This window comes from Macrosteles quadrilineatus, unplaced genomic scaffold, assembly GCF_028750875.1.
Source record: "Macrosteles quadrilineatus isolate MER2022 unplaced genomic scaffold, UCM_ALF_1.0 Scaffold_6__1_contigs__length_79288215, whole genome shotgun sequence".
Taxonomy (NCBI): domain Eukaryota; kingdom Metazoa; phylum Arthropoda; class Insecta; order Hemiptera; family Cicadellidae; genus Macrosteles; species Macrosteles quadrilineatus.
Window position 1 is genome coordinate 9,130,276 of NW_026542599.1, and position 15,637 is coordinate 9,145,912.

Below are 15,637 nucleotides of genomic sequence, written 5' to 3' on the forward strand. Positions count from 1 at the left end.
TAATACCATGGACCGTTATGTAAAGTTAAGATTTTTTGTTAGTTTAATAATTTAATCTGAATGACATTGTATTTTACTTTTGACGTGACCTTTGCATGTATATTATGTCTCTTTGATTAAATTAAATACCAAAGCTCTCAAGTTTGATTATTAAAGGTCTCTTTGAGTTATTGAGTTACCACAAAATGTTTCATTTAAAACATTTTTGTACCTAAATTTACTTCGCAAACAAATTTGTTTACATGTTCAACCTGCAAAAACATGGTTAACCTTAACACATATTGATTGGACTCCCATGCCTGAAATTTATGAAATTTTATTTTACAGTATCATACAAACATTATAACAATTATGATTTAAAAACTTATTTTTAAACTAAATTTCTTAAATTAAAATAAAGTAATAAAATAAAATAAACTATAAAAATAAAATAATACTGGTAGACTAGTTATAATATTATACAAAATAAACAATTATAATAACTTTTAAAACTAAAAGTATAAACGAGGATAGTGATGTATTATTTTAATCTAATATATGTTAATATTTAAAAATTTGATTATAATTTTACTAATTTAGTTTCAAATTAATTAAGACTAGTGAAATGAAATGAAATGATGTCCCTGTTGCTAGAATTCGAGCAATTGCAAATTATTACAGGAGATATTTTAAAACAAGTAACAGTCATAATTTCCGATGACTTTAAAAGACTCAACTCAAAGTCAATTTTTTATAAGGATAACATGCTGGGATCTTTAAAAGCCACTGGGGCAGAGCGAAGGGACTTTTTCAAAAATGTAAGGTCAGTTTGCAAAAATTACACACCAAGACAAACATTTTGGTTTATAATATGTGGGGTTAACTTAAAATTAAAACAAAAAACCTTATTGTTTACAAAGTTTTATCTATGGTCATTTACACGATTACTAGAAAAATATTTTTCTAGTAATCGTGGTCATTTAGCAATAATCTATCTAGCCTATATTATTGATAGATAGATTAGGTTTTTGAAATTGGCGCTCTCCATAGCCTCTGACCCAAACCACAGTCTACTTTTTTTGAGACCATGTAATTTTTATAAGTATCTCAAATAATATAACAAAACGCAAATGGTTAGAATAAAACGAATTTTTAAAGATTTAAAAAAATATTTCGCCTTAAAAATATCATTATTTACTAATTTTAGAGTAAAAGAAGGGATTTCATTTCATCCCATTGCATTCTGGGATCAGCCGATTCGTCGTCTGTTCTCCACCTCTTTCATCGTGTAAAGGCCGTAAGAAAAATGTCTCAACTCTCGATTCGTTTGGCTTCTGCTTTGGCAAAGCAGTTGTCCGTAGCAGTTCCACAGGTAATTTACTATCTGTATTTATTTATTTATTTATATAATTAACCGGTTTTACTTTACATAAAATGAGTAGTTGCACTTTTTCCCAATCTTGAAAATTCCGACTTCTCGGGTCACCTTTGAGCGAAGGGCAACCATTTGCCCGCACGGCTCCTACTACAAATTTGATAAGATAAACGTAATTTTTGATCGCATGATTGAAAACGAAGCATCATTAAATCGAATCTAATTAATTTGAGAATATATTATGCAAGACTCTTAAACCTATTTCATGTTTGGTGAGAATTTGTAATTCTGGAAAGGGCACAGGCCTATCTTTGTTACTAAGATAGTTAGATTAACTTACTCCTAATCTATGTTTAAACGTAGTCCAGGTTAAGTTATTAAATGTAATAATAATCTTTAATGTAAGGTCTAGTGGGCCTAGCAATCACTAACTTATTTACAAATCAAATTTTGACCTTCCCTGCCTTTGCTAGGGCAGGGCTTTAAGGGCTTACTTAAACTTAATCTCCAAAGGAGTAATATAAAGATGATACAAGCTTATGGGACAACCGTGTGCTTTTAGCTCCGGTATTTTGGGGTGAAAATGTACCAATCAAGGAAGAGCTTGAATGGCCTCATTAAGCTATTGTAAGTACGGTACCTAGAAGTTGTACTTAGCCCTCAGGGTCTCGCTGTACTTAGTACTTAGTAGGATGGTGAGGAGCTAAGGAGTGCAGAAAAGGATGACGAATTCAAATTGCTCCTTCCACCTCATTTTAGGTTAATCTGTTGAAGGTCATTCATTACTACAACATTTTTTTACAAGGACTATAATACTGGTAACTTATAGACTAACTTAAGAATAAGACTTACAGTAGCCTACTTGAAGCTTCGTCGTTATTATTGTGTACTGGCAGCAGCTGCAGCCTTGATGTGTTCAGTTGAATTGCAGTGTAACTTATAAGTTTAGCAAAGACATAACTTAGGCCTGCGTTATTAAAACAGGAAACTTACAAGACTTTCAAAACGAGCAATAAGTCTCAGGTTTAAGTTAAGTTAATCTATTCTAACTTACTTATACATTTCAAACAATTCAACATATGACTATGATTTTCAATCAAATATAAATGTTTAACAAAAATAAAATGAAAGCTCAATAGAGCAATGGGGGAATTGCGGCACCATCTTCAAATTGAATGCTTCGAATTTTTCGTCTAGTTCCCCGTAGCCTTAGCGAAACTGCTCGAATGATGGAAAGCTGGCTTTGGATCCTCAACCATCCGATAATTTGGGAGTATGGTTTTCTCCATTTTACAGCCAGGGCTTCGCTTGTTCTCCTCTGAAACGCTTCATATTCTTTGTGGGGGACTCCTTCCGTGGAACATATTAATGGTGTGAAGCTTCCTCTGATGTCTTCGGCTGCTTTGTCATATTTATTGTGTTTCTGAACGGCATGGTTTCGAGATATTGTTCCCCATTCTTGGTTGGCGTAAGAGGGAGCGTCAGCATTAACAATGCGATTATCAAACTTACTAACTTACTTTGTTTACAGCCTTAACTTAGCCTACCTAACTTAATTATAAGGATGCACTAACTTTCAACTTAGGCTATAAATAATTTAACTTAATTGACATATTCGGCTTAAAAATTATTAAGGAACAGTTATAAGTTGAATTGTTTGTATCGCAGGTAGCATGGCCAACCACACAGGTCGCCAGCCGCAAGCTGCATGTGTCCTGCAGTCAGCGCGCAGCAGAGATCTCGTCCATCCTGGAGGACCGCATCCTGGGAAATGCCCCCAAGGTATTAAGAATTAAGAGAAGGAGGCCTATTTCATATCTAGGTTAGGTAAATTTAACTTAATCAGTTTTATAAGCTGTAGCGGTGCCATATTCGCACAGTGATTTAATAGTGAAATGTAAGTAAATGCCAGCGACCACACTTAAGCGTTGCGAGCGGTGGCGGTATACCGTCCGTATCACCGCACCGCTCAGATGGAGCTTGTCCATTTCTCCGCCCAGCGGTAAGAGCAGTGCAAGGGCGACGAGCCTGGAATTTGTGTTTCTGGTATTTTATAAGTTTGGGCATCAATGTATGGTTCGCCATGCTCAAATCGCCTTTTGATGTCATGTACCCACTCCATAAGTTATTTTTTGCGATAGTTGTCTTAAGCTACATCAAACGATAGCAACTTTTTTCCTTGTCTTCTGATGTAAACATATTTACGAGGGTTATCGAGAAATTAAAGAACGTTTTGTTAGGGCGTCGCTAGGCGCGCGCCGATCTCGTGTGCTACATTTTGGTGTGTGCAACTCAGTCGGCGTCAAGCCGTGAGAACGGGAGTATCCTTGCGCTGCCCGTTTTTTCACAGATTCAACTTAAGATGATAACTTAAGATGGTGCGATTGAATATTCTGCCAGTTTTGAGGTGTGGTCACTGGTCAGTGATGGTAAGGTTTTTGTTGAGAAAAACTTAAAACCGATAGACATTTATCACCAAGTGTGTGAAGTTTGGTAGTTAGTGAAATGTTTGAAGCTCATGAGTCATGACAAAGCGAAGGGCGGACGCCCGAGCATTGTGACTGATGAAACTGGTCGCTAAACTTTATGAAAAGGTTCACGAAAACCGCTGATTCCCAATAACAGAGCTTTCGCTTTGTTGTGTGAAACAACAAAGTCTGTGAAACTTGGGGAGGATTTTCAGTTTTAAGTTCTTTGCCAACAAAAACTGTATCACTAACCGCCCCTCATAACTGGTGGCATTTTCAATCCCAGCGCTCATCTTAAGTTGAAATTGTGAAAAACGAAAGCGCTAGAATGCTCTTGTTGTCACGGCTGGACACCGACTGATTTGCCGAGTGCACACGCACCAAAATGCATGAGTTCGGTGCGCGCCTAGTGGCGTCAGAACAAAACATACTTTACTTTCTGGATAGCCTTAACTAATAACACACCACACTTCACTCACACTCATAAATGAGGACAAAAAATTGCTCTACTCTGTAGTCACCGCTCCGTTGTGAATGCCTCAGCGGGTACTATGAAACTGCCCCGATATTTTAGGTAGGTATATTTTAAATGATGAAACTGCTCCGCTCATTAGAGTGCATCAAGAAGGATCGCCTTAACATAACAGTTAAATGCTGAAATTGCCCCGAGCGGCCGGCAAGGTAGCTGCCACGGGTCTGGGGAAAAAGGGAATTATTGTTGTCCCTGCGTTCTGTCAGTGGCTGCAGTCCTCTAATAACTACCACCAATATCAGGAATTACTAGATTATGTATGGTTAGGTTGGTTAGATTAGGAATTGATAACTTACAGAAACAATTGTGACTTGGCAGGAAAAGCAGTCGACGGCAGTTTTAGAAGACTGCAGTCACTGACAGGGCACAGGGACAAAAATAATTCCCTTTTTTCCCCAGTCCCGTAGCGACTACCTGGCCGGGCGCTCGGGGCAATTTTAGCAATTCTAGTCTCGTGAGGCTACCCTTCCTAATTCTCTTTAATGAGCGGGGCAGTTTCATGTTTCAAAAGTACCTACCCTAAATGTCAGGGCAGTTTCACTACGCCCGCCTCAGCAATACCGCCGCGGCGGTGATGGTGGATGAAGGAGTGGAAAAAAACACGTGGATACCACCACCGCTCCGGTGTGTGCAGACCTTAATATTTATTTTTTACTGTTGGGTTCTTATTGTTGTCTTAAATGTATAGCTACGCTAAGTTAGTGTCACATAACTTTTAATGTTTATGTGCATGACTTTATTAAGTTACTGTATACTTTATTGTTTATACCATGCATGGTTTGAACAAACAAATCTGCAGAACTCGAACCCACTTCATAACCTAATAAACTTACCTATGGTACTTTTCCTTGTAACTTGATTTTAACTACTTTATCCCAAATATCATCTAATGGCCACTGGTAGCATCTGGTTTTAAGTTGTAAAATCAAGAAAGCCATAGCCTTGTGTAGAGCTCAACTAGGCCTATGTAGTCCTATAGCTGTCAGTTAGCGGATCAGTCAGCATCTTAGCTTGATCTTTACCCTATAACTATAGGCTAATGAATGCAGCGATTTTTTTGCGTTTGTGTTCTGGTGTTACCTCATAAAATTTACTCAATTAATCTTTTAATTCCCGGTACTTCTTAATCAGCATTGTTGGCCTACATGGTATTAAATTTAGGGAAAGAAAATAAAAATATGTCCAATAAGTTAACACTTGAAACATTTTAGGCTATATTTAAACTTATACTTACAAGACGGCAAATACTTATTTAGATGGTAAGCTTTTAAGTGGGTACCGGTACCTAATCGATTTTGATTGGACACTCTAATTATCATAAGACCCAATAGGCATCATTCACCTATTGTAGTGTCCAATCGAAACTGAGCACCAATTATCATGTTTTTATATGTATACCATCTTGTGAGTTATCAGTTTAAGTTAAGTTTAAATCACTTAAGTTATTTATGCTTAAGCTATAGTTAGATATAATTTTTTTATTTAGTTAAGTTTTGTACTGCACCAGACCACCCTTTGCTTGTTTCCACAGGTCTTTGAAGGCCTTGTGGACTGGCAAATTCAATTAAGTAGGCTTTACTTTGACTACCCTAACCTAAAATGTTAACTCGGAGTTTATTTACAGGCTGATTTGGAAGAGACTGGTCGTGTACTCAGCATTGGTGACGGTATTGCTCGTGTCTACGGACTCAAGAACATCCAGGCCGATGAGATGGTGGAATTCTCCTCCGGTCTCAAGGTAACACAACACTTGTGTTTGTACAAGTGTTTATGTTTATTGTTGTGTTTTTTGGACACAGTGGCATAGGTTTGAAGGATTAGTGAGGATAACAGGTTTACCTTAATGGGAAAGAGTCCAAACTGGCTTTAGAAACACACAACTTAACATTATACAAAAACATTAGAATATTTGATCCATACTGGCAGAATTTTCAACCATTCAGGTTTAAACTCATTGTGTCAAGTCAATTTTTGTTTGGAAGGCGCTGTACAGATCTTGGTACTTAACTGTGTTTGTATTCCTGAATTCAGGCCAGAGAATAAAAATCTAGGCCTAACTTACCTAGGCTATGTACAATTTAGTAACATATTTTTTTTTGTAATTTCTCTGCTGTCTAGGCTAAATTTAGAACAACAGACTTAAAATACTCTAAAATAATTGTTACGTATTTGTTTCCTATAAGTTGCTGGTACAGTCTAACCTTGATAATAACGCTGTAGTCACCGCAATAGACTTTCAACAATTTCAACCTATTAGACTAAAAAAACACATTAACAAAAAAATGCTCTAGTTATTTTTCTTGGACAATGAGTTTAGGTTAGGAGAAGCCTATTGTGTTGGCGGCACGGTCGGACCAAGCGAGGAGTCGGACCATCGGAGGTCGGATTAGCGAGGTTTATTTGTACCTAGGCCTATATCAAAATCATCACCTCACTCAATAACTTATAACCTATGCTACTTAATTGTAATTTAACGCTCGAGATCAATCCTTGACCTATATTGAGCGATGCTGTTTGTGAACCTCGACTTAGCAAAATTCACTACAAACCTAACCTCTAAGTTAGAACAATACCAAAAGATCTTGTTTTTATGCCTCATTACAACTATTAGCGACAAAGACTAGGAGAGGAAAGTATCCTCGAAATACCTACCTAACGTTACTAAATGTAACTTAACTTAAATGTTTTTATCCCCCAACCTGGATAACGTAACACACACTTTATCAACAAAATAAAGGTTTATTAGTGAAATAGGTTTTTATGATCTTTCCTATTGTGTTACCCAGGGTATGGCCTTGAACTTGGAGCCTGACAACGTGGGAGTGGTGGTGTTTGGTAACGACAAGTTGATCAAGGAAGGAGACATTGTCAAGAGAACAGGAGCCATTGTAGACGTGCCTGTGGGTGAAGACATCTTGGGACGAGTAGTAGATGCTTTGGGTAACCCCATCGACGGCAAGGGACCCCTCAAGAACGTCACCAGGTAATGGGCTTTGTCAGGATACATTTTTATTTTGACCAGTCTTATTCTGTAGTCGACTTTTGTCTCTTATGGTTGCAGAGGTTCTTGGATTATCGAAAATAAGTTGACTCATCAAAGCCTTCGGTTTATTATGTAGGCCTACTTAGGTCTACTCCTACTTTGAAGGACGCTTGAACTAGGTTGTATAGTTAAAAACTATTTACTTGCTTATAAACTCTTGCAAACGGCTTTAAGTAATTTCATAGGCCTGAAAACCAAAATTTATTAGGTTAGGCTTTATTGCAGATTAGTTTAATTTTACTTTTACCTGTATTACAAGTCTACCTGCTAAAACGTTTTTATGTCCAAGCCCATGTTTATTAAGTCAACACGTTTAATTCACAAATAATCAAACAAGACATTAGGTCCTAAAATGTTCTCTTATTATAAGTTCTAAAATATTAAGCTAATTCAGCAATTTTTTACTAGCAATGAGCCATTTCTGCAGCATAGTCCTAGTTCTAGATACGCTCACTTTGGAAAGTTATAATCTGGTGGTTATTTTTTTTTAAGAAATGTATAAAAAAAAGATGTTAGTTCTGTTTTTGGTACTGCAATAAAATACAGGTTATTGCAATCTTAATGTCTTGCATTACATGGCATTGTTGTGCTTTCATTACATTGTTATGTATTGTTCCAGGGCCCGTGTAGGAGTTAAGGCCCCGGGTATCATTCCCCGTATCTCCGTCAGGGAGCCCATGCAGACAGGAATCAAGGCTGTAGACTCACTGGTGCCTATTGGTCGAGGCCAGAGAGAACTCATCATTGGTGACAGACAGACTGGGTGAGTGACAATAGACAAACATTGGGCTGGCATGGTTTTGAAACAAAAGATGATAGTAAGCTGCCCCATCATAATTAGTTGTTTAATGTTTCATTATAATAATTTGTTTTCTTAGCAGTTGATATGTAGCTGGCATTTTATTACTGTGGATGTTTTTAAGTATCCACATCTAGACAAAAGAATTAAATATCTAGACTGACAAAGAAAGGTTACGCAATGTACCACTGGAATGTGCTCAGTGTTCAATGAAATTTGTTATCGTCAACTCGCCGTCTCCTTGCAAACGAAATGCTTCCAACGTATCAGACTCACTTTTCAATATGGGTCGAGTACAAAATTCTGAAATTCTGCAATTTTAACAAAATAGACATTTTTTTATCCCCAGAAATTTTTAAAACACGAAATAACAACGAAACAAACTCTAACTATCCGGATTCCAGGGAATTCCCCAAAAGCTGGCAACACTTGCCTCCAACTACCAAGTTGTCATGGCAACGCTCGCTAGCACTTGATGCTGCAGCGGTGTGCGTCGAAACTACACAGCACTCCTAGCAGTGTACGCCAGAATACATATATGATAACCGCAGCAATTCTGTCGGTCTATATTTAATTCTTTTGTCTATGGTATCAGCCTCGTAAGTTCATCATTGCTGTTGACAGATAACTTAGTACGGTAAATTTGGAAAAATTCTGGGAATCTAAAAATTTGGAAGACTAAGAATTCAGTGAGTTGTTGGGCTTATGTATGAATTTTGAAGTGAGTGAGAAATTCTCAAATATTCACCAATAGCCTTATTGCTGACACCTATGGCCGAGTGGTTTTTCATAAACCTTGCTCTGTTGCTCCTCTTTTGATGTCGAAGAATGTTAAGTCGGATATCAGTATGTTACCGTGCATGAAATGCTCACAGATGTTAAGACTTAAGACTCTGCCATAAACAGGGTTTAAAAATGAATTGAATTATTATCTTAAGAATTGATTCCAAATAATTAAAACTATCAAAATTATATTCTATTATGTAGCCTTATACTTTGTTGAACTAAATATGGTAATTTAAATTTGGAGCCTGGTAAATCTGAAACTATCCTCAAATCCCATTTTACGGCTTGGACTCCCTGATAATTTAGCAGCTGGTGCTAGCGAAGAAGTTAGCATGTGTACCATCTCAATTATTATACCAAGTTATGTGTATTATTTTTATAAAGTTTTCAATACTAGCTACTAGCTGGTGTTATTTAGTTAGTTACTAATGTTTGTATGATGTTACATGCAGCAAGACTGCTTTGGCCATTGACACCATCATCAACCAGCAGCGGTTCAACAACGCCGAGGACGAGAAGAAGAAGTTGTACTGCATCTACGTTGCCATCGGACAGAAGAGATCCACTGTGGCTCAGGTGAGTCAAAGTTGCGTGGACTAAAAATAAAGAAAATCCTTGACAATGGAGAGAAATAGACACACCATCTTCATATTGAAGTTGTATTTGCTTTTCAGATAAAAAGACACGGTTGAATATTGTAAAACTTGTTGTAAACTATAGCATCTTTCATGTCACATAACCTATCACAGTATTGAAATTTGAAAGAAACAAATGTCGATTTTGACAGTAGTTTGTCGGTTTCTGAGTGGCTCATTCAACTATAGGTCAAACTTTATATTTTTTAGCCTGGGAAATTGGTTAGGCCTACTATAGCTAGTCGATGCAGATGGGATGTCTACTTCAGTATACAGTAGTCACAGACTATCCTTTAATTTTGATGGAGTCCCACAAGGATCAGTGCTTGGGCCTGTCCTATTTCCAAATGACACCTACCACAATATACTTGAAATATCTCATATTTGCACATGACATCACACTTATAACCACCGAAGAAATTCAATGAGAGAATCAATTGAACATCTCACTAAACTGAATGTCAACAGAATAGACCCACCTTTGAAAATAGTCATAAACAACTCTAAACGCGCTCTTGTAAAATTTCACTACAAAAAATACACTTAGATTTACAATATAACCTATTGTATAACCCAAAATGGTGTGAATACTAAGATTTTCAAACATCTGTTTTACACGTCTGTTGTTTGTAGATTGTCAAGCGTCTTACAGACTCTGGCTCCATGAAGTACACCATCATTGTGTCTGCCACTGCCTCAGACGCTGCCCCACTGCAGTACCTGGCGCCTTACTCTGGCTGTGCCATGGGAGAGTTCTTCCGTGACAATGGCAAGCACGCCCTCATCATCTACGACGATCTGTCCAAGCAGGCCGTTGCCTACAGACAGGTGAGTGGTTACTTTTAGTTTTAGACTTGATGGTGTTCGTGACTTGAGGTGTTGAAGAAGACAATGATGTAGTTTCCAACTTTTTGGACGCAATGCGTCCATTTATCTCGGTCTCATTATCTTCATCTATGGGTTGATCACCCAAAGACCAGGATTTACCACCTTAATCGACTGTGGATGACTATCTCTAGAATAATTATTATGTAGTTGTTGTTGAGGTTCAACCTTTGAAGAATGCAGGCACCTAGTTTAACTTGTGTCTGATTAACCCTTAAGTTGTTGCCTATTTGAATTCATAAGCTTTAGTAAACTTGTTTGAAAACAATTCAAGTTACCGTATTGATAAATCAGTTTTTATTTTTATTTTGCATGAAATCTCTTACATGGCTGTATAAAAATAAAAAAGTCTTTGAAAAACCATCTGTATTAATTATTTTTTAAATAAAAACAATCTTGAATAATTATTTTCTGAAACTTCAAGCACTTAAGATGGAAACATCATCCTAGTTAAAAAATAAACACACATTAAAACCCATAGTAAATAAACTCCTTGTAACTCAAAGATATTTTGTTGGCCCTGAGTCAGTTTATATGTTCACTATCTGTTTGCATATTTTCATGTTTATATGACCTGATAGATGTCCCTGCTGCTGAGACGACCCCCAGGCCGTGAGGCTTACCCTGGTGATGTGTTCTACCTCCACTCTCGTCTGTTGGAGAGAGCCGCCAAGATGAGCGAGACCCACGGTGGTGGTTCCCTCACTGCCCTGCCCGTCATTGAGACCCAGGTCAGTAGAGATCATCATGTGTCGGATATTACTTGAGAGTACTTGTGAAATTTTGCTTTACCGGTACCTCGTCAACCTTTGAGACCAAACAGGACAGGAAATGATTTTGAGATGGAACTAAATAGCTGAATCAGTGCCGGATTTACCACTAGGCCGATTAGGCCACGGCCTAGGGCCGCAAGCAAAAGGGAGCCGCAGAGGTTTGAAAAAAAGTTTTTTTAGATTAAAAAATAATTATTTTTTTCAAAACACCAGTTTGTCTTGATCACAAGTGACCATCATGATTTTTCCATAGACCAAGGGAGATGTTTGCGATTTTGCCGTGGTCGCGGGTGACGGGGATGATGTCCTCAAGGTTACAGCTTACTAGATATGATTACGATTTCGCCGCGGTCGCGAGTGTCGAGGATTATGTCTCTTTGTTGCATCCCACCACAGAAAACGTACTACTATAGCCCAGAATGCCAACCGCATGGTAAAAAGCATTAAGCGGTTTGAGAGAGCTTTGCCTGTCAATCCGTAGGCAGCGCCACCAGCGTTGCCATGCAATAGCATAGCAGTGCTGGTGGCGCTGCCTACGGATTGACAGGCAAAGCTCTCTCAAACCGCTTAACGCTTAATGCTTTTACCATGCGGTTGGCATTCTGGGTTATAGTAGTACGTTTTCTGTGATCCCACAGGGGATGTTAACGATTTTGCCGTGGTCACGGATACCCATGATGGCTTTGACTTGGTTTAGGAGAGATGTCCACGATTTCATCCACGATCACGGGTGTCGATGATGATGTCCCCTTGATGCATAGGATATATTCACGATTACTTCCGTGATCGCAAGGAATTTCCACCACAGGAGTAGCGCCGCTCAAGTAATTTGGCCTAGGGCCGCAAGTACCCTAAATCCGGCACTGAGCTGAATAATGCAGTAAGTTCAGACTGTGTAATTGTAAATCAAACAGTAGTTTCAGTGCTCTTTTAAGGTGGTTGTAGTAGCTTACAAACAAGTTGCATGTTAAAGTATAGTAAAGATTTTTATTTTCCCTTTTTATGTGGGCTTACTACAGTCTACTACTTTTCATGTAAGATAATAAAATTAAACTGTTCGTGACCATAACACTTGATAGCAGCAAAATCATCTTTCACTATTATGTCCAAACCCTCTTATCCAAACCTCAGTCCTTGTCCTAACATTAAGTTAGGACGTAAAAAAAGTTGCTGGATTTTTGATATTTCAACTGTATTCTCTAGGCCGGTGACGTGTCAGCCTACATTCCAACCAACGTCATCTCCATCACTGACGGACAGATCTTCTTGGAGACTGAGTTGTTCTACAAGGGTATCCGACCTGCCATCAACGTCGGTCTGTCAGTGTCCCGTGTCGGCTCAGCTGCCCAGACCAAGGCCATGAAACAGGTAAAGTTATATACCTAAGCGATTGCATTTCTACAGGAAATAACTATTTAGCCTTGTTATTGAGGTTTTATTGTACATGCTTGATGGCATTTCAAATGAGTTGGTTGACATACAGTAGAAACTCCAACTATCTGAATGAATTAGGAGTGTAACACTTTAGGATAATCAGATTTTACAGAAATTTGAGGTATTTACAGCATACAGGCCAAGTCGAGCCGAGCTTTTACTAAATTGCGATAGCAAAACGTGTCTGCAAAGATTTTGGGATGGAAATTTTTTTTTATCAGAGGACGAGTATGATTTTCCGCAAGAGACGATGGAAAAACTACAGCGAGATATTGTTTTCAAACTCTTTAACGTCTCGATGAAGATAATGAAAGGAGACAGTATAAAGATTTTTACCTAAAATATCAACCTACGCTAGGGTATCTCGAATATGGTAATAGCTTTAATAACTTCTCAATCCATTTTAATTGGTAATTCAGTATTTTCTGTCATGAGTAGTTTTGATGAAATAGGCTAGCTTTTGTGAAGTTCTTAAATTGTTTATATACATTTTAGACGAACACACTTAACAATTGTGACAATATGTGCGCAGGTGGCTGGTTCCATGAAGCTGGAGTTGGCCCAGTACCGTGAGGTGGCTGCCTTCGCACAGTTCGGCTCTGACTTGGACGCAGCGACACAGCAACTGCTCAACAGAGGTGTGCGACTCACCGAGCTACTGAAGCAAGGACAGTACGTGCCCATGGCCATCGAGGACCAAGTAGCCGTCATCTACTGTGGAGTCAGAGGACACCTGGACAAACTGGACCCTGCAAAGATCACCACCTTCGAGAAGGAGTTCCTCGCCCACATCAAGTATGTCATTTGAGTGTGATTTTAATATGTTGCGGTATTATTTATAATTTATGTCCTCCAGAAGTTGGATCCATAGCTAAAGTAGGTCTTGACATATTTTTTTGTAACAAGTTTATTCATGACTTTTAAGAGGTCTATAGCTCTTGGATATTCCCTATATTTCAGCTGTAGCAAAGTTCTCGAGCCTATTGTGAAGACATTTTTTTGAAAAGGAATAGAGTTTAGCTAGTTTATCCGAGAAAATTCCATGGACTAATAGATAGCCTACACAATAAAAGAACACAAAACATAACTTTGGTATTTAGGTCCTGGAATGGGACTTCTTCAGAGACTAGGTTGAAGAGAAATAGTCAAATGAATTAGCTAGCTCGACTCATTCCTTATTACTATAATTTTAAATTTTATATATAAGCAGTCCTATTACGTGAACACCTAAATAAAAAAAAGTATATATATAGATTTATATATATATACGTCCGTGAACGAACTTGTGTAATTTTTGTCCGATTTTGATGAAATTTGGTTTAAATGTGTAAGGTGGGATAAACTTGAATGAGATCGCGAACCAGCATGATCAGACCATGGGAACAGGGTTTTATGGGATCAAAATTGGGTTTTCTCATTTTTGGCACTCAAAACAAAAAAATTCGCAGTTTCTCGAATTTTGGTCTTTATAGACCGTTTTAAAGAGCTTAAAAAACAAATAATATAGTATATCAAAGTGTTTTTTTTTTACAATTATTGGTAATGGAGAAAATTCTAAAAATTTTAAATTTAAAATTCCCTTTGTTATTCTTATGGAAAATGTTGTAAAATGTTGTACGGTAGTTTGCTTGTTTATTGAGATACTTTGATCAAACTTGGGAAATTTTTATTATTTTACACTAAGCTATTAATATTTTACGAAAAAACACACTTTATTAGTTTCCTTGTAGCAGCAAACCTAGGCACTCGTTTATCCTAATGTTATTTAAATAGATTTAATTGAAAATACGCCGACTAAGCGAATTTCTCTTTGTCTGAATTCAAATTCAGACAAAGAGAAATTCGCTTAGTCGGCGTGTTTGCTGCGGCGGGGGTATTTGTTTGTGTCTTCGGTGTATTTTATGTCCTTTAAATTCTTCTATGGTAAGCTAGCTGCTATCCCCCTTTAGTTTACAATTGAAAATCCTTCCCTAGAGCCTTTCCTGAACAAAAATTATTAAGTAAGTAAGCTATTCTAACAATCATCCTTGGATTATCATGTTCTCTACAATGGTTCAATTTTGTTGACAGGTCGGGACACAAGGACCTGCTAGCTGACATTGCCAAGGAAGGTAAGATCACGGAAGCGTCAGACGCAAAACTGAAGGGAATCGTAACATCCTTCCTGGCTGGCTTCACCGGCTAAACAACCACCCTGCACTAGGCCTAGTAGTGAAGAGTCATGGAGAACAGACGATAAAATTGCATTTTACAACCGACCTACTGGGTCAACAGCTTAAACCAATATTTGTTTAAAGGAAATGAATTGAACGAAGTTTTTGTTATCTTTCAGTGGTACTGCTGGAAGGTTTGCCCTGTTATTGTATTATATACACTTAAATGTTAATCGTATTATTTTCCCGTGTTCTTCAATCGACTCGAATACTCTGCGGTTTTCCATCACGCCGCTTGTAATTGTAAGGATTTTGTTATATAAAACAGTTATTAAATAGTGAGGTTTATTTTTTAATTGATTCCTCTCTCGATCCTCGACTTATTTAAGGTGTACAAAACTATTATTCTGGATTAATAAACTTTACTGGTTTTTAACAGGAATTGTTTCCTTTTATTTACATTTTTGAACCTCATTTAACTGAAAAGTTATGTATATAGTTTCTCTTAAAATAGCTTGAATTACTTTCATGGAAGCTAAAATTGTAGGGATAACTTAATAGCAGTAGGCTACATTCAACAAGAATGGTGCAAAAGTAAGGTTAATTATTTTGCAGACTCTTGTTGAAAAAAATCACAAAATAAGAATAAAAAAAACTGTTCCTTATAATAACAGGATTTAATTTACATAAAAAAACACATTACAAATGCACAATGTGAGCTCCATTAGAAACAGCAAATATCCAGGCAAAATTCCAACTCAGCCCGGACATTCTT

At 37.5% G+C, this 15,637-nt stretch overlaps 1 protein-coding gene across 1 annotated transcript; it reads left to right on the forward strand.

The window, feature by feature from the left end:
- The first annotated feature begins 1,217 nt into the window (after nucleotides 1-1,217).
- Nucleotides 1,218-15,304, forward strand: LOC128996836 (ATP synthase subunit alpha, mitochondrial). The gene is made up of 11 exons (XM_054422333.1): nucleotides 1,218-1,351; nucleotides 3,023-3,136; nucleotides 5,979-6,092; nucleotides 7,141-7,337; nucleotides 8,017-8,160; nucleotides 9,435-9,558; nucleotides 10,251-10,445; nucleotides 11,084-11,233; nucleotides 12,479-12,643; nucleotides 13,242-13,504; nucleotides 14,780-15,304. The coding sequence occupies exons 1-11, from the start codon at nucleotides 1,286-1,288 to the stop codon at nucleotides 14,892-14,894; spliced, it is 1,647 nt and encodes a 548-aa protein (XP_054278308.1). The 5' UTR covers nucleotides 1,218-1,285; the 3' UTR covers nucleotides 14,895-15,304.
- The last annotated feature ends 333 nt before the right edge of the window (nucleotides 15,305-15,637 follow it).